General features: G+C 35.8%; 2 protein-coding genes across 2 annotated transcripts in view; one reads left to right on the forward strand and one right to left on the reverse strand.

The window, feature by feature from the left end:
- The window catches only part of LOC149503463 (uncharacterized), a 94,788-nt gene extending 83,870 nt beyond the window's left edge, over positions 1-10,918 (reverse strand). Inside the window, exon 1 of the transcript XR_016323121.1 lies at positions 10,880-10,918. The gene's annotated coding sequence lies outside the window, so the exon portion shown is untranslated. The remainder of the gene's footprint in view (positions 1-10,879) is intronic.
- Dhc1 (dynein axonemal heavy chain 1) overlaps positions 1-24,950 on the forward strand; it is a 250,612-nt gene that overhangs the window by 214,723 nt on the left and 10,939 nt on the right. Inside the window, 11 exon segments of the mRNA XM_089727553.1 lie at positions 11,013-11,212; positions 11,304-11,779; positions 12,168-12,379; positions 14,499-14,723; positions 16,483-16,655; positions 19,614-19,769; positions 22,428-22,638; positions 23,104-23,298; positions 23,938-24,234; positions 24,324-24,442; positions 24,520-24,881. Of these exon segments, the coding sequence (XP_089583679.1) occupies positions 11,013-11,212; positions 11,304-11,779; positions 12,168-12,379; positions 14,499-14,723; positions 16,483-16,655; positions 19,614-19,769; positions 22,428-22,638; positions 23,104-23,298; positions 23,938-24,234; positions 24,324-24,442; positions 24,520-24,881 (2,626 nt within the window).

A 24,950-nucleotide genomic window follows, 5' to 3' on the forward strand; every position in this document is an offset into this window, starting at 1 on the left:
GAAAGCATAGAAAACATAGTAATCCCAGAATTTACTTTAACTTTCGATTCTGTGACTCAAGTAAACAATCAAAATCTTAGAAACATAAGTTTCTTATATTCATACATCTTTGAATAATCTGTCTGTTTTGTATCCTTGCGTCTATGTTGTCCTAGTAACTGATACAGTCATCTACGCCCCCATAAAATTCTACTACTGTACAAACAAATATTTTAATTTTTTTTTTAATACTATTTATGTTAATAAATTCAATTAAAATCATATTCATTTCTAATTAATTATAAAACTAGGGTTTTTATATAAACAGCTCACAATACAAGTTGGAACTAACACTTAAACAACATGAATACATTGTCATAATTTCGAAGTATACATTCGATACACGAAGTTCAAGAATTTGGTGTAAACGTATCTGCGACTTTTTGTGCCCAACCAATGTTTTTCCTAAATATAGCTGTAACATTGTAATGTTAATGCCAATAGTAAGTAAGCAACTATTTTTACCACCGCGCATTTATGTTGTCCTAGTAGAGTAACTATTAAGGGCATCCACATCCACAATATCACATCATTTAGGTTTATTTAATGTCCAACATAACTTTTCACTTCCAACAACAATAATTTACTAAGTAATATTTAATAAATTTGATGAAAACTAGATAGGTACTTATTAATTAGTAGAACGAGAGGACAAGGCAAGTTTTCAAAACAATATATTTTAGGTTATTATTGATTAATATATTATTATTTTATATCATCAGCTTTTACCCAACTGGGTAAGGTGATAGATAACTTTTAAAAATCTTCGTCATTATTTGAAGCTTTGAAGAAAGAAGTATAACTTCAACAAAGAATGCCATGAATCTTAGATTATTCTTAAGATATCATCACAATAAAGCAGTTTATTTGTAACACTAGAAATAAATTGTGATGATACACTGTGGTATGTATACACATCACAAACTTCTCTCTGAAATTCTTCGGAGAAAAACTAAGAAAATATATCAGGATAGCATATCATCGTAGTTACAAAAATCTTGAAGATGTGATAATTGGTAATGGATTGTGGTTAGGAAACTCTCTCAAACTGAGCCTTGAGCTCGCTTTCCAACCCGGTGAAGCCAGAATAGTCCCTTAGGATACCAGAGTGTAGGTAAGGAAAAAATGTTAGGCTAGATTATTCTTAAAGGCTAGGCAAAGCTCTTAAATAGGCTAGGTTCTTCGTATTAAAAAAGTTTATTTCTCCGAGTGGAGTTAATATTTATTAATAAATAACCAAAAGAAAACGGTAAAATAATATTTGATTTATATTAATTTAATTTGGTAAAAATATCAACTAACTCTCTCCAACCCCCATCGTCGATCAAACTGCACCGGTACAGAAATGTATCAAACTGTACCGGGACTTCAGAAACACGAAAGTACTTCGATAAGGCTATGCGTCATGATAATCGCCTTATCGTTGCCGCCGCTGACTACTCCCCGAATCCTGATCACGCAGGAGCCACTCTATCCGGACTCTAAAACGTTTATATTATCGAGTAGCTACGTATACTCTGTTCTCTACTGATTTTTTGCATTATTTAGGTTAGCCGACAAAAACCCTACAAATACCTAATAAATGAAAATAAGAGGCAATTGAAACGAATCAATTTACCGTCAAAGCACAAAACAGTAGCAAGGTAAAATTCTGTGTATTTTAAATTTCGTTTCGATGATTTTACAGCATTGACAGCTTCATTAAATCCATACGAAAAACTCAAGCTCCTTATCATTCTGAAATAGTCAGTAGTTGGTTGGCAGACATTTAGAAGAAATATTATATATAACCTTTACGTGGGCTGAAAACTACCGATTGCACTAGGACATAATGAACTAACAAAAGCTGTGGCCGTTAAGCAACCGAAACGTAGGGGATAAAAGATACAAATCGATGGTGTGCGACAAGGCTAGCTGTATTATATAGCTTTTAGCTGTAGGAAAGCCATTTCCTTCGATGTAGTTGAAGAAAAACACGGCTAAGTATCCACCCCTCGATGCGTGAAAGAGATGTCAGCGAGACAAAGATGCTGTAAGCATCTGTTTAATTTAAATATGAGTGAAAAGGCCGCTTTGTGCGTTGTATGATTTTTATGCTTATAAATCCCTTAAAGTGCCTTTCGTTTTTGACTAAGAGCATAAGCTGAATCACTAATGACATCCATGTACGATACAATATAATGTAATCTAATGGCTCTTAACAGATTTCATAGAAGTAATATGAAAAAAAACTCCTCAGTCATTCTAAAGTCCTGGTTATGTCTATCGTTGAACGCGCCCACGTAAAACATTTTGATTTACAGAAATTGTTCCCGCTAATAGTCAGAAAGAAGGGCTACGTTTGGAAAAGTCGGTAAATATGATAATGATTCCAAAAACTATTAAAAAATTATAGCACATAACTCAATTAAATACACAATTTGAGATTTTACGCAATTTTGTGTCGCAAAGTTAGAAAAATAAAACGAGATGGATACTTACTTCTACGATCTTAGAACGTAGAAGAATCCATATCTGGACAATAATTTATTGTCTTAAAGGTAAAGTTTCCGTGAACTATCAGCGAAAATGCATCGTAATGAAACTTTAATCTAAGAAATTTCATCAACAAAACATGTACAAGAATATAGTAGAATTTTCCTTTTACCAATTTAAGCAGGGTTACACAGGTCTACTGAACTATTCGCTCGGAAAAAATATATAAAAAAATCTCAATATACTAATGGTAATTCATGCAAAATGCTTAAGCTTACTTCCCTTGCAACTAGCTAAGTCTAAGTGCGGCTAAGTGTGGCGTATCCGTACGAAGTTCTTCGCGGTTATGAAGTCCTGGTACGCCCTAGTAACCACTTATACGAACTTAGCTTTCGAGAAGATGATTTTTTTAAATTCGTATATCTCTGGTAGCTCGGCCTTTTAGCCCGTCTTAGTATTCAATGCAAGAGATATTTTATAACAAATTTTTACTGTCTCCGTGAAACGTAAAATTTACAGTGATGTTATAAATATTTTTTTTTATTTTATAGTGAGTGCATTCTTCCTTGAAAGTTAGCACTGTTAAGTGCGTGATCTGTCTCGTAAGCTCCCGGTGATATGTGATTACCAGGGTCCATAAACAAGAGAATATGAATGTAGTAAGTCGTTTGACTTGATGTCAAAGTCTCAACTGTATTGTATGACAGCGGAAAAAAGAATAGGCAGGATGACGAACTCTTCGAATAAGCTCTTCTAACAATCCGCAGATCATAACTGTAAATAAATAAATACACATAATAATATATAGAATAATAAATAATTCCCTATTTGACTTCTCAAATTATTTAGTCTCATATTAGTTAGAGTTTAATCGTTTATATATTAGTTACTTTTTTCTGCGAAGCTCTAATTCTTTCTCTAAACTAAAAAAAGCTTATAAAGTTGTTAGTACCAGCCATGTACCAGTGAAAGTCCCGTCAAAACGGGGAAGCCGTTTCAAAGATTAGTTAGACCAAAAGGCCAGACAAAAAACTTAAGCACTCTTTTTGTTTTTGTTAATGTAAATATAGGTATAATATGTAAATATAATAAACTTTTCAGACACTTCAATTTTATTTATTTACTTAAATTATATCAAGGCAATCTAATTAGTTTTCATGAACTTATTACAGCACGTTTACGTGCTTTTGTAATTTCAACGGATCTACGATCTATATATATTCTAATTTATTTGCATTAACGTAACTCTAAATAGAGCGCGCTATCTCACCACAACTTTATCTAAGTGGCCAAGCAGACTTTTACGACTCTATGCTCGCCTGGTGCGTCAAACTATTTGTATTAAGAAAATAATTTTGACACTATCGTTTGCTTACATTTTGCAGGTGCTGATTTTCCTATTTCACATTAACGGACAATGGTTTTATCATATTTTAAATACACCTATAAAATTGGAAAGAACAATTGTGTTTATGTTCCGTGATCGTGAGGGGATATGTTCGAGTTCATTTGGGTTCACGGCCGCTACCCCAACCGAGTATCGATCTGGTATTACGCACACGTACGGTAACCTATAGCAAAAAGTAACCTAAAAATCCCTTTCAACCGCAAATCCTCTCAACTTCTGTAATCTATATATTAATACGTGAAGCAAAAACTTTGTACCCCTTTTTACAAAAATTGCGGGGACGGAGAAATATGAAATTTCCCACACTTATAGAAAATATAGAGAAGGAGTGCAGAATGTTAGTACTTTTTTTTTATTATGCATAAAAAAATCATTAAATCAATAAAAGAAACATTACACACACTACCATGTATTTGACACAACACATCCATACACTTAAACTCTGTGTTTATTGTCAAACTTTTGTTATTGTTGAAAGTCTGTGCCAAAAAATAAATTAATATTTTTTGTCTTCAATATTATTTATCTATAGTGTAGTTTTGGCGAAATCTGTGATTATATTAAATAAGTCTACGAGTAATAGTGTTTGACAATAGAACCATAATAATGTTTATAAATAAAATTTCAATTAATTATAGCCGAATTTCGACTACTGCCTGATTACTAGTTATATATAATTGTATAGTATTGCTATGCCTGTTGTATGATACTAACTAAGACCTGTTGTGGTCTTATCTAGGGTAAATCTGTTCATTAAAGTGGATCTTTCCTGAGATATTAACACGTTAAAACACCCAAAACTAAAAAATTCTGTTAGTGAATGCAGAACATTATGTAATGGTGCTCTGTGACTCTCTCGCTTGCCTAACAAACTCCTCTCCTAACTGTAAAGTAGTATTCAATTTTTTGGATTTTTATTGGCAATGAATCCGTTTTAAGCAAGCGTAAAATTTTCGTGAAGATTTACAATTCAAACAACGTTGAATCATGATATTGAAGCCGTCATAACATCCTAAAAATCTTCTCCTATAATGCAGAAAAGCATTCAGTTTTAGCTTTTGGTATTTCATTGTGAACGTGTTAATAATTAAATACAAATGATAAAACCAAAAGCGAATAATAATAAACAGAAAAAGTCCCTTTTCCCTTTGCAATGGATATACCACTGGAGATTATTTTATTGTTTAGATAGACGATTAACCTGGTGTTAAGTGGTTACTGGAGCCCATAGACATCTACAACGTAAATGCGCCACCCACCTTGAGATATAAGTTCTAAGATCTGTATAGTTACAACGGCTGCCCCACCCTTCAAACCGAAACGCATTACTGCTTCACGACAGAAATAGGCAGGGCGGTGGTACCTACCCGTACGTTTTATAAGTACGTATTTGATTAGAAAAATTGGTACCCGCCTGCGGGATTCGAACACCGTTGCATCGCTAGATACGAATGCACCGGACGTCTTATCCTTTAGGCCACGACGACTTCAGCAAACAGATATAACTGAAGGATTGACGTCAGCTAGGCGGCCGGTGGTAAAGCTTATGCGAAGCCTTATGCCGCCTGATATGAGGTCATGCTGCGCCAACCTGACATAATGTGAAGAGGCAAGAAGAAGAAGAATCTATATATATAAAAATGAATTGCTGTTCGTTAGTCTCGCTAAAACTCGAGAACGGCTGGACCGATTTGGCTAATTTTGGTCTTGAATTATTTGTGGAAATTCAGAGAAGGTTTAAATGGTAGATAAATATGAAAATACTCGGAATTAAATGAAAATAACAATTTCGTTTTCCCTTTGATGTGTCTCCCGTCGGACGGATTCCTTTTGTTTGTTTTAAGTTTTCAAGGGCGGGATGATAAGTAACTAGCCTAATAATGAAACACTTAACTTTCCATGATAAAATTAATTTTATTTTTCGACATAGTCTCCGTGAACCTCTACGCACTTATTCCATCTTCGTTCTAAAGCAGTTATGCCTTCCATAAAATGATTTCTTTCGGGGCCTACAAAATACTCCTCTACAGTGGCTACGACTTCATCATTTGTGGCAAATGTCTGTCCACCCAAAAAAGTTTTGAGCTTAGGGAATAAGTGGAAGTCTGATGGCGCTAGATCAGGCGAATAAGGTGGGTGGGGCAGCAAATCATACTTCAATTCGTTGATTTTTGCCATAGCTCTAACACATGTGTGAACCCTAGCGTTGTCTTGGTGGAAGATGTTTTTTTTTCCGCCAAACCGAGTCGTTTTTGCTAAATACATTGATTAAGATTATCTAGAAGATTAGCGTAGAATTCTCCATTAATTTTTTGACCTTTAGGAAGGTAATCTATCATCAAGATCCCATCTGCATCCCAAAAGATGGAAGCCATCACTTTCCTCGCCAACTTTACAGCCATGGCTTTTTTGGAGCCGGGCATCCCGACTGCGTCCACTGTTTTGATTAAATTTTTGATTCTGGCGTGTATAATGAACCCTTTCATCTGTTGTTACAAACCGACGTAAAAAATCGGCTTTATTATTCTGAAACGCTCCAGAAATTCTTTTGAGTTTTGCACCCGACTTCTTTTTTGAGTAAGCAATCGCGGCACCCAACGGGCCGATAACTTTTTCATATTTAATTCCTCACTTAGGATATGATGTATCCGTTTTTTCGAGATACCGGTAGTGTCAGCTATTTCATATAACTTCAATCGTCGATCTGTTAAAACCATATCATGTACTTTCACAACCATTTCCGGAGTCGTGACGATTTTTGGACGTCCGGGGCGGGCTTCATTTTGGACACATGTACGACCGCGCTTAAACTCATCCACCCAGTTTTTTACTGTGGCATAAAAAGGAGCACATTCACCCAAAACATTCTTTAACTCGTCATAGATATCTTCCCCTTCATGCCCTTCATGTAAAGAAACTTTATCACCACTCTTTGTTCAGTTTTATCGATTTTGAAAACACTTGACGAAATATATTTTCAAGTGACAAAAAATCAATAAAATTTTCACGCCACGAAATTCAAATTTAGAACGCAGGTGGCCAGAGATACGAATTTAAAAATGACATATAATTTTTTTTTTTTAATTTTTTAAATAGCAGAGGCTAGTTACTTATCATCCCGCCCTCGTATATTATACAAAAGTTTACGTCTTTTATTTATCGATTGAGGCACTACGAAGTCTGCCGGGTCAGCTACTTTATAATAAACCTATTTATTATTCCATTAGACAAAGGCATATATCGGTCGATCACAAGACATAATTCCCTTTTCCACTCCTAAACATTAGTACATTAGTAATTAGATAGAGAAATTCTTTTTTTATTTTATTTAATTAAAACCATCTCAGACGAAATAACGTTTTCGAAAATATAAACGTTAAATCGTAAGCACAATTTTGTTACCATTAAATCCCGCATGTTGTTCCTTAAATATCAAATACTTTGTTGTTAGAGTCTACAAAGATAGATGCAGACATCTCGGATATACAAAGGGAATGTATCAAAGATATTATAAACTTTCCGAACGTTAAACACGCTTGCTTTAAGGTATCATCGCTTTATCGTTCTATACTTAAGTAAGAGCTTTTGTGCTCAACGTTTGGATCAGCTCACGATTCACATAGCGTTAACCGGCTACCGGAGCAGGTACCCATCACAAAGCGATGCTAAGTACCACAATACCACCTATTTATACCACGAATTAGATATACGTTCCGACTTAAAAGGTTTGAGTCAGCCATTGTACTATATTGAGATTTAGACCTCATTTCTCAAGACGTGATTAGCTTTGTCTATGCTATCCGATAACTTAAGCGTAGGTGGTAGCCCGTGAAATCGTTCATACGACTATACATTATAAATGACCCAAAACAGCGGTAGGCAGCGGCTTGGCTCTGCCCCTGGCATTGCTGAAGTCCATGGGCGACGGTAACCACTCACCATCAGGTGGGCCGTATGCCCGTCTGCCTACAAAGGCAAAAAAAAAAAAAAAAACAATATTCATGGTTTGAAGCCTTTTGACAGATTCCCTATCAAGTGAAAAAGTGTAACATAGCACTACAATAGATTGAGGGCAATCGGGACGCTTTCCAATTCCAACACAAATTGTCAGCAATTTTTCTTAGGGTAATACCAATAAAATTGAGATTAAAATAGTTCCGAAGGCTTAAATTTTCATACACTATGCATTATTAGACATAGTTCATTGAAAAATATACACAAAACTTAAAAAACTAGCTTAACCTGATTCACCTTGGCTTTTGCGGTGAATCGGGCTACGTATGAGGACAACAGAGTTTTCGATAGGGATGGCACTGTTTAGTTGTTAGGTACGTACTTACCTTTAGATAATTAACTTTTCAATATCAGTTACATAACTCTGATGACTAAATTAAACTATTTAATATTCTTAAACACTAAATAAAAGTCCTTTTCTATTCAACAAATTAAAATCTCACAAAAGCATTGTGACAACCAGGATTTATCCCTATTCTAGCCCTAGTCCCTATTTTCCCCAATTTACGGTACTCTTATAATTTAGATCATCATATTTAATAGATAATCAAATATGTCTAACGTATTCGGGCTTAGTGACGAGCGCCAGCTAGATGCAATTATGAGAAATTTTAAGTATATTAAATATCAATTTATTAATTTTGACAGATTCCGAAATGTCCGTAAAGGCGAATGTAAATTTTCATCTACGCCTACGATATAGAAATACTCGTAGTAGTACATACATGTCACTTTAACAAGACCATGTTATAAAAAATTAATTTTAATAAACCTTAAAGCCTTCGTCAAACAGAACGCGTAATTAGCGCGCGTCAGAGCGCTAAACTGACGCCGCGCTATGACGCCGAGATGTGTTGTACTAATATAGAAACATACCGTCAAACAGAGCCCCAGCGCTATAAATACGCAGCGCTCTGTCGCGGCGTTAGGACGCTTCGACGTCAGGCGTTGTAATTTTTTACAAATTTTATTTTAGCGTCCGAGTGAATGTGTATTAAAATACTGGATAATGCCCGAAAAAATGATATAAATAGTTAGAAAATACCCATGCATATACTGAATCACTCGAATTCTTAATACTTTTAAATTTTCACACTGCTATCAAAAGGCACTATGATTTGGCGTTACGTTGCGTCAAGGAGCGTTAGGCTCATCTAGTCAATTGGTGTGACATGAAAAGAGCGCGACGTTAAGTACGCGTTCTGTTTGACGAAGGCTTAACTGTATTTACGTCTTAGTAGAGGATTGATTTTGTATAACCGTAATGACGAAAGTCATTGAAAACGTAATAGATTCAATTCTGAAATGTTATATTTATTTGTTTAATTAAATAAGTAAAAAACCATGACTCAACATTTCTTAGTAGTTGAAATACTTTAATGTTCGGCAGGTACACATTAATAGAAAATTATGTGTGAAAATTTGGTTATTCAGAATTAGCATTCATCGAGTGGCTCGTACGCTTGTCAACGTTTGAATGATTTGAAAATGTGTAATTGAGTGTCCGTAGCTACCAACCAGTCTTACTTCGGATTTGATTATTTTGCATTACTGTACGTTTATTTCTGAGCGCTCTCGGTATTACCCAATAAAATGTCAAGTACATTTAGACAATTACCGTTTTCAATTATTCAAATATTCAAGGCTCGCCAAAACGGTAGACCGGTCGTTTGAAAACTCGTTAAAGAATTTAAATCGACCTTAATCTGATTTAACTTGGCTCTTTAACGTAGGAGAATCGTGTACACGTCTGTTTCAAGTTTTATAAAGTAGCGTAGATATTGCGTTTATCAGTGTTATTAAACGTGTTTTATATTTTCTCGTTCAATTCTACAAGTTCTAACTAAATAAAATTTACAAGTTCAGTTTTTATATTCTCTTAATTTATATAAAATACATCCGTTTCTACAATTTGCATGCCGCTTATTATTATTTTTTATTTTTTTATTGCATATATGAGTGGACGAGCTCACAGCCCACTTGTCGTTAAGTTGTTACAGGAGCCCATAGACATCTACAACGTAAATGCGCCACCCACCTTGAGATATAAGTTCTAAGGTCTCAGTATAGTTACAACGGCTGCCCCACCCTTCAAACCGAAACGCATTACTGCTTCACGGCAGAAACAGGCAGGGTGGTGGTACCTACCTATTAGTATTGTAATTGATATCTCGATGTTACTATAGTCTAAAACTGTTCAGAAGTTCCAATAAAAGTTTACGTTCAAGTTTCAGCACTAATCGGCACTTACGGATAGTACGTGTGTACGTAATTAAAACATAAAAACTATTTACTCATGATTTTAATTGCTACTAGTTCATAATTCGATTTAAATCCATAAAATTCTCGTCAGACCCGTAAGAGTATTCTAAAAAGCTTGATATGGTAGGCATTCTCTGTGTGTTCGAGATTGTTTCAGAAACAAAATTCCATAATCCTGTTCCATAATTAGAAACTCACAGATTAAATTATCATAATATCGAAATAGAGGAAAAGAATTTTTTTTATGTAATTTCATTTTGTTATTTCTTCTTGTGGTAATAATTTTCAAAAAAGGTAACGTAATATAGACTACGAATTTAAAAAAAAATACTCATTATTCCGTGATTAAAAATCACATGATTGTTATTCTATGTAGTTTTTGAACATTAAAATTTTGTCACGCAAGAAAGGGCATAATTTTGCAATTCATGTCCTGCGTTAATCACGAATAAAAACGATCAAAAAAGTTTTTCATCGTAATCAAGTGCTTAAGTCTCAAATTTTAGCAGAGAGATTTATCGCACAGAGACACTTAAATTCCATATAACATTGTTTAGTTTAGTGAGTGATATTTTTATGACACATCACACTCAGGGTCATTGGTAACTTTGAACATACTTTGTTAGAAACATTCGCAGAGCTGACACTGTTCACAATACAACCCGTGAAGGAGGTACTTACGTAAGTCAGTTCTAGTCACCGTTCACTCCTCGATTAACGTTTTACACGAACACCGTGCTACTACAGCTCCCTACATACACCCACGCGCCCTCTTAGTTTTCCTCGCAATGTAATCGCTATCTCTTTCCCGCAGGACATTTGTATTTCAGCCATGAAGGAGAAGGACATAGAGGCAAAGCTACGTCAAGTGACAAACGAATGGTCTGTTCACGAACTTACGTTTCAAACGTTTAACAACCGCGGCGAACTTCTTCTACGAGGCGACACTACTGCCGAAACTATCGGTCAGCTCGAAGATAGCCTCATGATCCTTGGCTCTTTGCTATCAAACAGGTCTGGGTTTTGTGTTTGAAAAAAATGTTCTGTATAAAAAGTATTGGTTGATTTTGATTTCGTCGTATTAAATGATGTTCTATTTCGACAGATACAATGCTCCGTTCAGGAAGCAAATCCAACAATGGCTTTACGATTTGCAAAGCACGAACGAAATCTTAGAGCGGTGGCTTCTCGTGCAGAACATGTGGGTTTATTTGGAAGCAGTGTTCGTGGGGGGTGACATTGCAAAGCAATTGCCTAAAGAAGCTAAGCGATTTTCGAAAATAGATAAATCGTGGCAGAAAATTATGCAGCGAGCTCACGAAACTCCCGGTGTGGTCTCGTGCTGTGTTGGCGATGACCTACTTCGGCAACTGCTGCCACATCTACAAGAGCAGCTCGAGTTGTGTCAAAAGAGTCTCAGCGGGTACTTGGAAAGGAAACGTACTATGTTTCCGAGGTTTTTTTTCGTATCAGATCCTGCTTTACTCGAAATATTAGGACAAGCGTCAGACTCTCACACTATACAGAATCATCTGTTGTCAATATTTGATAACATTCGATATGTAAAATTTCACGATATCGGTAATAATTTCAGATTGATAATTACTTTTTTAGCTCAAAATGTTTTTTTCTGTCTGCTTTACTCTTTTTATTTATTGCTTAGATGCATGAACGAAGCTCCCACAGCCCACCTGGTGTTAAGTGGTTACTGGATCCCATAGACATCTATAACGTAGACGCGCCACACACCTTGAGATACAAGTTCTAAAGTCTCAGTATAGTTACAACGGCTGCCCCAACCTTCAAACCGAAACGCATTACTGCTTCACGGCAGAAATAGGTAGGGTGGTGATACCTACCCGTGCGGACTCACAAGAGGTCCTACCGCCAGTATATCATCATAATCGTATCATATTATAACAAATCCTAAAAAGTTTCCAATCAAAATTTAAAGTTTTATTTTTTTCAGAGTACAACAAAATGATAGCTATAATATCATCGGAGGGTGAAGAGATAAAGTTGGAACGTCCCGTGAGGGCTGAAGGCTCGGTGGAGACGTGGCTGACCTCGCTACTTCAATCCGCTCAGAGTAGCCTACACTCGATCATTCGCAATGCCGTATCGCTCATCAATGACCCGGCTTTCAACCTACTATTATTTTTAGACAAAATGCCTGCCCAAGTACGCTTACGATTACTTCAATGTTTTTTTTTTTGGTCAGGACGAAATCGCCGGATTTCCGCCGTCCACTGCGGATAGAGGGCGGAGCATGTCAGAGTCGAACTGACTAAAACCTTCTGTCGCTCAACAACCAACGTCCAAACCTCGCATGAGACAGAACTCATGAAAAGGCAAAGGGGGAAAATTGAAGCGTTTAGTGCGGAGCACATCTCTCCCATCACCCTCCCCCACGACTACTTCAATGATAGATAATTATTTATTATATTATATCTATTACTATCTGACCCGGCAAACGTTGTTTTACCATATATAAGAAAGACTTCCAGGGAATTTCTAGTGTAGAAAAAAAAACTAACCTATTGTAAGTGTGTAAGGATGTGGTAAATGAGTGAAAGAGGCATGTAGCGCTGTGAACGATGAGGGAATATAAAAATAACAAAACCTCATTACCAAATAATGCCAATAACAAAGGAAAAAATTGTCCAAAAAATAAAAAATAAAATGTTAGGGATGGACAAACCTTATCACTTATGGGTATCATAGATAGTAACCGATTCTCAGACCTACTGAACATGCATATAAAATTTCATAATAATCAGTCAAACCGTTTCAGAGGAATATGGTAGCTAACATTATGACACGAGAATTTTATATATAAGATTTGTAGTAGTCAGCGGCTTGGCTCTGCCCCTGGCATTGCTGACGTCCATGGGCGACGGTAATCACTCACTATCAGGCGGGCCGTAAATCTGCCTACAAGGGCAATAAAAAAAATACATAATGGCTAGCCTCCCGCACAATGCACCGACGACCTATTGAAGTTCTCGGGAATCCGCTAAATACAAGCAGCGCAGGACCGATTTTTGTGGCGAGGCTTGGGGGAATGCCTATACATATTATGAATTGTGGGAAGCCTATGTCCAGCAGTGAAAGTCTGTGGGCTTATAGAATAGAACACATTAATTAAATATAAATTAAAAAATTAACAAACAATAACGTTAAGTTTCAACATAAACAAAAAATTAATTAATCCAAAAATTCAAAAATTCATTAATCCAAAAGATACAACATTTTACAAATTTTCAAGGCCGCTATTTTAGAAATGTATTTTGTCATACCCTTACATTATTAGTAAATTTGAATTGAACCTTATTTTACTGTGGCTTAGATCTAAGATGACATCACCGAAGGGAAGCCTAAAGGGTCAACCCGGGAATTCTGAATTATGGATGGAATATAATGTAGAAAGAGACAGAATGAGAATATCGATCTAGGTCGTATCGCACCCCAACGAAATGCTATAAGTTGTTACGTACAGAAAACAAACCGACAAGAAACCGTTTTTTTTTAATTATTTACATGCTACTCGCGCTTTATCCAGCCAATAATGACTAATCGAATGCAGATACGAGAATTGACACTATTTAATTTCTATGTGGTACGAATTAAAATTAAGACATACTATTAACATAAACAAGTAATGTTATTTGGCGGTAGCTATCATAGAACACAAGATATTTGACGGGTGCCTGAATCTCGCTAACGACAATTTCAAGTAAGGTTGTAAATATACATGTGTCGAACAATTGGACCATCGGTCTCCCGAACAATTTCACCCGCTCGGTGGAAGATCTTCCCTTGTCAGTTTCTCCAAAATCATATTAAAATTGAAAACAATTGCGTTTTGCAAAATAGAGCTCGTAATATGGTTGTATTCATTATTGTTTTAAAATAGCTATTCTATTAATAACACTGCCGCTCAAATGCCTATCGAAAAGTCTAAACAAATCACTAGATTCTCGATAAAAAATATTAAATAATTTCTGGTTCGATAACAATATAATAGTTTTACATTAACAGATACAAAGTGTTATCCCCCTACCTTTCCCCTACCTACCTTTTGTTTGTATCTTAAGAGGTTATTCCAGCTACGCGCGGACTAGTGTGATCGTTAGCCATGCCATAGCAAAGACAACTTCTATGAGCTGTTATTAGAATGAATAGAAGTTTACGTCATTATGAGACTCTTTCATACTTTAGCTAGATAATACCAAAATAACTTAGGGTCAATAATACCTTAGTTCTTCTTTTAAAACTTGTCGAATACGTCAATCCACAGATCGGGCTTTTAGGGATCCAAATAATATGGACAAGAGACGCGGAGGCCGCCCTCATGCAGGCCCGTCAAGACAAGAAGATCATGTCTGATACCAATAACAAATTCCTGGAACTTCTTAACACCCTCATAGATCAGACGACGAGAGATCTGCTCAAGATCGAAAGGATCAAATTTGAAACATTGATCACCATTCACGTGCATCAGCGAGATATCTTTGATATGCTGGTAAGTTATCGTGATATGAAGACTGACTGTTGTATGCCACCTTTATGAATACACGCGAATCTCAGACTGTTCTACTGTTAATAGATATATTATTATGTTAACATATGTCTGTTATGATATATGAAATTTAATTTCAAATTGACATTATTGAATTATTGCCAAATTAAAGAGCGGACGGTTAGCGTGGTATGAACATGCGATGGGAGAGAGGAGATGCATGTGACTAGGAGATGTATGAATGGTAGCGCAAAGTAGTGGGGAAAGAGGTCGACCGAAGAAGACATGGATGGAGTGTGTGAATGACGATATGAGAGATAGAGAGGTGTGAGTGTTAAGATGACGGCTGATAGAAGAGAATGGAATAGAAAAATTGTGGGATAAGCTGGAGAAAAAGAAGATTAAGTGAAATAGTTAAATATCCTACCTGTACCTATAAATAATACATAAAATACATTTACCGAATTTATGCGATATTCATTCCGAACGTGCAGGACAATACCGTGTGAACACAACCTTACAGTTTTCGTGGTCGTAGCCGTAACAGTCCTTTTACTTAAATGTGTAGTGTGGTCACCCACTATTGATCTAGGTTACCTATTGATATTTAAGTGTTTTCAGATGTCTAAAAATGTTTAAAATATAACCCCTCTAATCTTGTTGATTACAAAAACACAATTTCCGAATATTATTATGTGTAATATCGATAAAATAAAATGTAAAAGATTTAAATTTAAACACAATTTCATACAAATCATGAGTAATGCTGAGAAAGCTTTGGATCTCAAATTACAGTAGTAAAATCAGGAAAATGTTTATTGGCGTTACAATGGCCTGTGTGATCTATAATAAGAGCAAGGACAATAGACAAAAGAATCTGAAAACAGAATTTGTATTGTTCATTGGGTGGAAAAAGAAAATACGCTGTTAATTTTTTTATTTTTTTTCAAATGTATAAATTTTTTTTGTAAAATAGACTCGTAATATTTCCTAAGAAATTATTTGAAATGGCTCCATAAAATGTTTTCGTTATTCATAAATGATAACTATTTAGTAATACATAAAGTTCAAATTGGATCTTAAATTATTTATCATTTTGGAGCGTATAAAGCGTTCTTATTTATTAACTATCGAAAATTTGTAAGGACTGCAATTGACGTTTGCGATTATATCCTCGTCCTTGCATCGATAATCCTCAATGCTGAGGGTCGTGGCCTCTTCTAACAGCTTTCTTCTGGATTCTCCTGCGCCACTTCTGCCTATTATCGGCTGTGTGGAGCGTATTTGGTCCCACCAGCGCATTGGACTTCTTCCTCTGGGCCTCTTCCGCGTACCTTGCCTGTTACCAGCAGCTTCTCTAAATATACGAGTAATAAATAATAAGTAAAAAGTTTCGATTGTGAAAATCATTAGGCAAACAACATCACAAGTTTTTTTTTTTATTGCTTAGATGGATGGACGAGCTCACAGCCCACCTGGTGTTAAGTGGTTACTGGAGCCCATAGACATCTACAACGTAAATGCGCCACCCACTTCGAGATATAAGTTCTAAGATCTCAGTATAGTTACAACGGCTACCCCACCCTTCGAACCGAAACGCATTACTGCTTCACGGCGGAAATAGGCGGAGTGGTGGTACCTACCCGTGCGGACTCCCAAGAGGTCCTACCACCAGTACCACCACACGTTCAATGATCTACGTTTGAAAGGGGACTTTTTTCCGTGTATGTACCGTATTTTGATCATGAATCATCATTAACAGTGCCGTCTTAATGTACGTTCTGCAAACGACTTCGAATGGCTGAAGCAATGCCGGTTCTACTTCAAAGAGGACACGGACAAGACCTGGATATCGGTGACAGACGTCACGTTCACTTACCAGAACGAATATCTGGGATGTACCGAGAGGCTTGTTATTACTCCCTTAACTGACAGGTGAGATTAACATCAAAAGTTAATCCGTAATAACGTAGTCGTGAGTATAAAAATTCAGACACGAACGCTTCCAAAAATTTTAAGTCAGATTTCATAAAATACTATCAAATAATATTTAGTAAGCATTGGAGCATTATGATAAATTCTCGGGTTTACTTATATACATATATATGTCGTGGATAACGACTTTTAGTAATACTAAGACGGTGGTTTTGATTATTATTTTAAATGATGAAATGTTGTTTTGATAAATATCACAAAATGAAGGGTAGACTCCGTAACGCCACAGTATAAAATGGCGGTACGTGGACAGAGTCGTGGCATTCCGTGTCAGACAGTCATTCAGTCCGTATTAGACGGTCGGTCCGTCTCAGTCAGTGAGTCTCTGGCAGTCAGTCAGTCAGTCGGTCTGTCGGTATGTGCAACGAAACTGTCGGTTTATCCTGTCATTGTGAAAGATGTGTGTATTGAGTTTCAATAATTATTATTCAGAAGGTTTTATTGACTTTTTATAAACTGAGTTCAACCAAATACGAGTGATGACGAAACTACCGCTCAGCCATCCCTGGCGCCGCCCACGACATATAAATAATTGTACCCTTGTGGGACACCCTGTATACATATTTTTTTTTTTTATATATTATAGAGAAATACGGCCCTGATCCGCTTTGACGAAATACTAATTACAGTCAAACCTGGATAAGGGAGCACAATCTCATTCTCGCTTATAGAGGTTTCTAATTTTTAAGAGGTTTTTAATTTTCTAGTGCTTCGCACTAACCCGAGTTTCTCGCTAATGCTCCCTCTGAATTTCATTCGCGATTTTCCGAATTCAAACGCATTCACTATTTTATGTTTATCACTTAACGACAGTACTTTAATTTTCCGTTTTGACATGATGCAGAACAGAACTTTCCTTCGCAATTGATTAACGATAAACTGAGTAAGTCCGACAAACAGGAGGGTACACAGGCACACGTGTCCATTCGAAAAGAACGCGATAAAATAACAACGTTATTTAATTCCACGAAATAGATAGGTTCAATATTGACGAGGAAACAATACAAAAACAATGGAAGGAAGTTCCACAAAAGTTAAGAATGCGTCATAAAATAGCAGATGTTAAATTTGTAATTTGTTTTTTCATTTGTTCCTCCTAAATAATATAAATAAATAAAGCTCGACTGTCGCTTATAGAGATAGCGATAAGTAGCAGTCTCACTTACGGAGGTCCATGAGGGAAAAACGACTCTCTTACAGAGGTTTCTCTTTCTCGCTAATAGAGGTTTTGGGAGCTTAAAATGACGTTTCCTGGCTATTACTTTCACTTATAGAGTTTTCTCACTTATCCAGTTCTCAGTTACCCAGGTTTGACATGAAAACTTAACCTGAAGGTAACTATTATTTCATTAGTCTCACAGGTTTACGCAGTTGACCGAGCCTAAAACATTGTTAGACCTTCGTAGCGTTTGATGTAAAGTAAAAATAAAAGCAACATTACCCATAGAAAAAAAAAGTGTTTCTTTTTTTGTAATTTACAAAAAATACGCCTTCGATTTCAACCTAAGGGCGCTTTCGTTTGCTAATGAACACCTTTTGTTTATCAGTTCATTCTTACTTCTCCACTGAAGCGTAGTGATCAACTTATAACAATGTAATATAATATCTTCCCAGTCAAACACAAAACGGCTTTATGAACAAATATATTTGTCCAATAACAGCTTCCTGCCAATTAATTTGTACAACACACAATAATAATAATAAATCAATACTGATCTCGACACATGCGACAAATCATTAATTTTATCCAGCTCACAAATCATAATTAATAACTTAACTTTGTGAACAAAATCGGACATAAGTAATGTAAGAAACTTGCATAGAACTCTTGTTTGTTAAATCAAGCTTTTGCTATTAGTAGTAATGTGAGCTCACGCGAGTAGGTTTTACCTATATATAGCAGTCAAGCGTTCCGATTTGAAACTTGAAATAAACATCATACAATATGATTAAGGCGTACACCTCAGGTTGACGTTCTGAGGAACTCTGCCAGTCAAAAATCAACACTAGTCCCTACAATGACTATCTATACTATCTGACTATCTATCTATATTATAAAGAGGAAAGATTTGTTTATTTGTTTGTATTAAATAGGCTCCGAAACTACTGAACCGATTTGAAAAATTCTTTCACTGCTTGGAAGCTACAGTATTCCCGAGTGACATTGTTTGAAAAAAATTAGGGATGTTTACTAAAACTCCAATAATGTAACCCAAGGTGTAAAAAAATTACCTAAAATATTCTGTACTCACGTGCCCTGCGAAAACTATTAATGATAGAATAAAATCATGTACTACGACTTTGTAGAACACGTTACTATTTACATAAAGTGTCGCGACAACATATGTCTAACTATTATAATTATGTCGCAATAAGTATTCTTTTATTTAAAAAATAAAACAACGTCAAATATCGTGAAATTTTTGTTAAAGACCCGAGCGGAGCCAGAACGCGCCGCTATATTTAATAAGTGCCTTTTCATGTGTGCTCATACACGGTATCTCCATTGTTTTGTAAAATAACTTGGTCGGTTAAGCTCTTTCAAAGTCTCAGATGATATTGTATGAGAGGGCGCCGTGCCTCATCGGTTATGCTTTCGATGACGCCATAAGAAAAGTTTAGACGAGCCAGTTTATGATATATAATGTTCCGTTTAAGCTAAAAAATAATAATATAAAGTTAAGAAAATTGCTGTCGCAAAGAAAACGAACCGGCTTTTGTCTTGCTCGACTTTCATATTTCTCTAAATTATAATCCAAGCTGATCCGTTAAAAGAAAATAACAAATAAATATAAAAGCTTAACGTAAAATCCATTATTTTTATTTTGTATCGAAGGATTTGTACTCATAAAAGCATTTCTTTGATTTTGTTTTTATTAAAATCACGAAATTCCACAGATGTTACATTACATTAGCCCAAGCCCTCGCCATGAGCATGGGCGGGGCTCCATGCGGCCCTGCGGGGACCGGCAAAACGGAAACCGTCAAAGACATGGGGAAAACTCTGGCCAAATACGTCGTCGTCTTCAACTGTTCGGATCAAATGGATTACAGGTACCATTAGTTATCAACGTATGTTTCATGTTTCAATGAGTTACTCTTTTATTTCATTTATTTCATCTATTCCAAAGGTATTTCTCCTTTGTCGTATGACTCTTGTCAGAGCGGCCGTAATCATTCAATATTATATATTCAGGTACACAAACCCTTTAGTGAAATTGAGATTAATAAAAAAGTATATAAATACTGTAGGTCCGTATTTAATAAAATTAATATTTATCTTACAAATATTTAACTAGCATGGTGAACAGCTACGATTACAAACCACCGAATGTTAAGTGTTTGCCTGAACACTTCTACGCCACGAAGTAGCTGAGTCATCCACGGAAATTGGAATAACCTCTATCCACATTCAGATATAAACGCATTCATTCGCATTATTGTTTTTTCAATGCTAACGCTTTATTAAAGAGACATTGTCTTTTGCATTATTTATTAAAAAAACAACATATTTTTGAATTTAACTAGAAATGCCCCGTGGTTTCAACCGCATAGAAAGAGTCTATTTAAAATTATTAAAAATTTAATAATTTTAAATAGATATTTATTATTTTTATTATTTATATCCTGGCATTGCTGAAGTCCATGGGCAACGTAACCACTCACCATCAGGTGGGCCGTATGCTCGTTTGCATACAAGGGCAATAAAAAAAAATAAAAAGAAAAAAAAAACCACGCTTTGCGTTTTCCCTGGATAAAGAGTTGATTGGTCACTTTCTAGTCCATAAACTACCAGTAAATCTGTAGATACACTTGTAATACATATGATCTAACAAGCACGTTGGTGTACTAACTGTACCAGATATACCCGGTGTAGACCTGGGCACGTCATTTGCACTGGTTAAAAAGATGTGCTGTTTGCAAAAATTATCGTTGTGTATGAAATTTCGTCCACAGCCCTTGAGTTTTTTTTTTTATTTGATTGTTTTTTTTGCTTAGATGTATGGACGAACTCACAGCCCACCTGTATTAAGTGGTTACTGGAGCCCATAGACATCTACAACGTAAATGCCCCACCCACCTCGAGATATAATTTCTAAGGTCTCAGTATAGTTACAACGGCTACCCCACCCTTCAAACCGAAACGCATTACTGCTTCACGGCAGAAATAGGCGGGGCAGTGGTACCTACCCGTGCGGACTGACACAAGGTCCTACCACCAGTACAAGTTGATTTTTTTTCATTGAATAACAATCATACAAACTTTGCCATTTATAATATAATATTAGTTTCGTTTTATATTAGCATGTCGTATATTTTTACTTGGTAGAAAAAAGGTATGCAAGTTAACGAGAAGTTTTTTTTTTGCACCGAAAAAATATTTTAGAGTGAGAATTAATTTCTTTCCCTTTAACACGGAGTCCGGATTAACTGAACTAAATATCTCTATTAAACATACTTAGTATTAAAATCTCGTCCCACATAAATTTCCTATGTTCATTACAAAGCAGAAAAGTCTTTGGACAGTTGAACATGGAACGTTTAAGTTTTAAAAAAACAAATAGATGTAACCTCTATACGATTTATCTTAAAAGAGGTTAATATATGTTATAAAGATGACATAAATATAATTTCGAATATTGAAACATTAGAAGAAGGAACAGTAGAAATATAAAAGCTTTTTGGAATATTGAAATACAAAAATAGTGGGGAAGCAATAGCTTTAAATGTTCTTTCTCTTTATAGAGCAATACAATTTGTGCTATAGTTTTACTAAGCTAAACTTTATTTTGATGTAAATAAAATAATACATTATATAGATAAAAGCAATTACGAGAATTGAACTGCCCGACCTTCTAAAGAACCTTCACGCGTTTGTTGAGCGATATTTGTGAAATAATAATTACCTTCCGTTTCTGTCCTCACTAAACGGATATTTCACGAGAAATCTGTATTTAATTTGTAACTAATTTTGTGACCAGAAGCATTATCTTCAGTGAACCGTATTTACTTTTATTTTTTTTTGTTTCATTTTCATTTCAATACTGCTAACATTTCAATACTGCGAAACTTTTCGTTTTAATAGCATTAAGTGTTTATTGTCCATTGATATTATACAGTTGTTTCTCTAGTTTAAAAGTACAAAGGTCGGGGTTAACATTTCTGCAAAACTCGCTTTCGTATTTATGTGAAAAATTATTCCCTTTTTCTTGAGTCCTGAACCACTAATCTACTAACCGTTTCTAGATCATTTGGTAGCCAGCCACTTAGCTCTGCCCCTGGCATTGCTGACGTCCATGGGTGGCTCGTCTGCCTGTAAGAGCAATTAAAAAAAGATCAATTATCCAAATATTGTAATAATATGTAAAAAATTAAGAGCACGAACGCCTGGGAAAAATTATTATAGCTTGTGACACACCACATGATATTAAATTATTCTAACGAAGCCAAATATGTACCTACAGAGTTTTATCATAACATCCTATCAATGTTCGAATATTTTTCTACCTAATACTAATCTATTGTATTTTGGTTCCAATTAATTAATTATAATTTGAAATAATAAAATGAATTTCGATCATATACGATATCTAACACATTTTTTGTTTATAATAAAATCCTTTTCCATAGCCGAACACTCTTCGATTGCTTCTATCGAGTGTTCCTAAAGCTGTATATCCTACAGGCATTTTCCAATTTGCTCCATTTCAGAGGCCTCGGTCGGATATATAAAGGTTTGGCGCAATCCGGTTCCTGGGGATGTTTTGATGAATTTAATCGCATCGAACTGCCGGTGCTATCAGTGGCCGCACAACAGGTAGCCGTGGTGCTCGCAGCTAAAAAGGAGAAAAAGAAATCCTTCATATTTACTGATGGCGACACGTCAGACATGTGTCCCGAATTCGGGATATTCATAACTATGGTTAGTTGTAATAGTCGGATTGGAGTTGGTTGATTTTATACCTGATTTAGCGAAGAAATCGTTTGAATCGTTATTAAAAACTAAACTATTATTATATACTCATGTTAGTGTAATTGTGATCTAAATTCCTATGAAGAGTGGTTTCCTTCCTTAATGCTATGCTAATAGCCTTTAAGCACGAATTTGAAGGATATGCCAGACGTTATTCCAAAAGCAGCTGAGACTTATAAAATAGCTCATGTCTTCAACACTTGATGTAACACAAACTCAAATATCCATATGAGCTAATAAAATTTACGTCAGCTGTAACTAGGTGTTAATAACAATTAACTGTCTTAGGTTGTTGTAAAAGTTGCTTTCTTGATTGTGACACTATAAAACAGACGAATAAAATCCATGTGCAGTAATTTAAATTTAATTTAATTTTTAATTAATTTCACAAAAGTACATTTCGAAAACAAACAGAACCCAGGGTACGCCGGTCGCAAAGAGCTCCCAGAAAACCTCAAGATCCAATTTCGCACTGTAGCCATGATGGTCCCGGACAGACAAATTATCATTAGAGTAAAATTAGCCTCTTGTGGCTTCTTAGAGAATATTACTCTTGCCAGAAAGTTTTACACGCTATACAAATTGTGTGAAGAACAATTAACAAAACAAGTAAGATTTTGTTTTACTGTAAATCAATTCAATTGTAATTACTATATTTTTACTACATTTTTTGTTGTTGTTGTTTTATATTTAGTAATATTAAATTATGTATAATTTTTTTTTATTGCTTTGATGGATGGACGAGCTCACAGTCCACCTAGTGTTGAGTGGTTACCGGAGCCCATAAACATCTTCAACGTAAATGCGCCATCCACCTCGAGATATAAGTTCTAAGGGCTCAGTATAGTTACAACGGCTAGTCCACCCTTCGAACCGAAACGCATTACTGCTTCACGGCGGAAATAGGCGGGGTGGTAGTACCTACCAGTGCGGACTCAAATGAGGTCCTACCACCAGTAATTACGCAAATTATAATTTTGCGGGTTTGATTTTTATTACACGATGTTATTCCTTCACCATGGAAGTCAATCGTGAACATTTGTTAAGCACGTATTTCAATGCAAATATTGGTACCCGCCTGCGTGATTCGAACACCGTTGCATCGCTCGATACGAATGCACTTGACGTCTTATCCTTTAGGCCACGACGACTTCAAAATTAACAACGAAAAAATTCCAATCTCTTCAAAAGATCGCTAAGTTTGCGATCTTATTTACCAAAAATTTTACTGCATCTCTTCTTGCGTAGGTCCATTACGATTTCGGCCTCCGGAACATTCTATCGGTTCTACGTACTTTAGGCGCAGTCAAACGAGTAAACTCGAAGGATAATGAAAGTACAATTGTCATGAGAGTGCTCAGAGACATGAATCTGTCCAAGTTGATAGACGAAGATGAGCCCCTGTTCATATCTTTAGTGGCCGACCTTTTCCCGAATCAGATGTTAGAAAAGACTACTTATATAGAATTAGAAGAAGCAATAAAGAAACAGGTGGATTTGTCTGGTTTGATAAACCATCCACCATGGATTTTGAAAATAATACAGGTAATTATTGTCGGTCGGTAAAAGTAATTTTTGTCAATAAATAATTCGAAGATGCTTTCGTTTTAAATACTATAAATTTTAATTCTTAGCTATACGAGACACAGCGTGTACGTCATGGAATAATGACATTGGGTCCACCCGGAGCCGGGAAAACTACGTGTATCCACACTCTCATGAGCGCACTATCAGAAATCGAAAATCCACATAGGTTTGTAACTTTAAATTAATTTCTTACAATCAACAAACCTAAAATTACATATTAAGTTATAAGAAACCTATTTGTAGAGAGATGCGGATGAACCCAAAAGCAATTACGGCAGCGCAAATGTTTGGTCGCCTCGACGTTGCAACCAATGATTGGACCGATGGAATATTTTCCGCCCTATGGAGGAAAACTCTCAAAATTAAAACTGGAGAGAATATCTGGTTGGTATTGGATGGCCCTGTGGACAGCATTTGGATAGAAAATTTGAACTCTGTGCTAGATGATAATAAAACTTTGACATTGGCCAACGGAGATCGTCTCACTATGTCCCCTACTTCGAAAGTGTTATTTGAACCTGAAAACATAGACAACGCTTCACCAGCCACTGTATCTAGAAATGGAATGGTGTACATGAGCTCATCCGGACTGGATTGGGATCCAGGTATAATAGTATTTCTGATGGTTTTTTTTATTACGTGGCTTCGTAAGTAACCACATGGATATGTTTCGT

This window comes from Bombyx mandarina, chromosome 01, assembly GCF_030267445.1.
Source record: "Bombyx mandarina strain Sakado chromosome 01, ASM3026744v2".
Classification (NCBI taxonomy): Eukaryota; Metazoa; Arthropoda; class Insecta; order Lepidoptera; family Bombycidae; genus Bombyx; species Bombyx mandarina.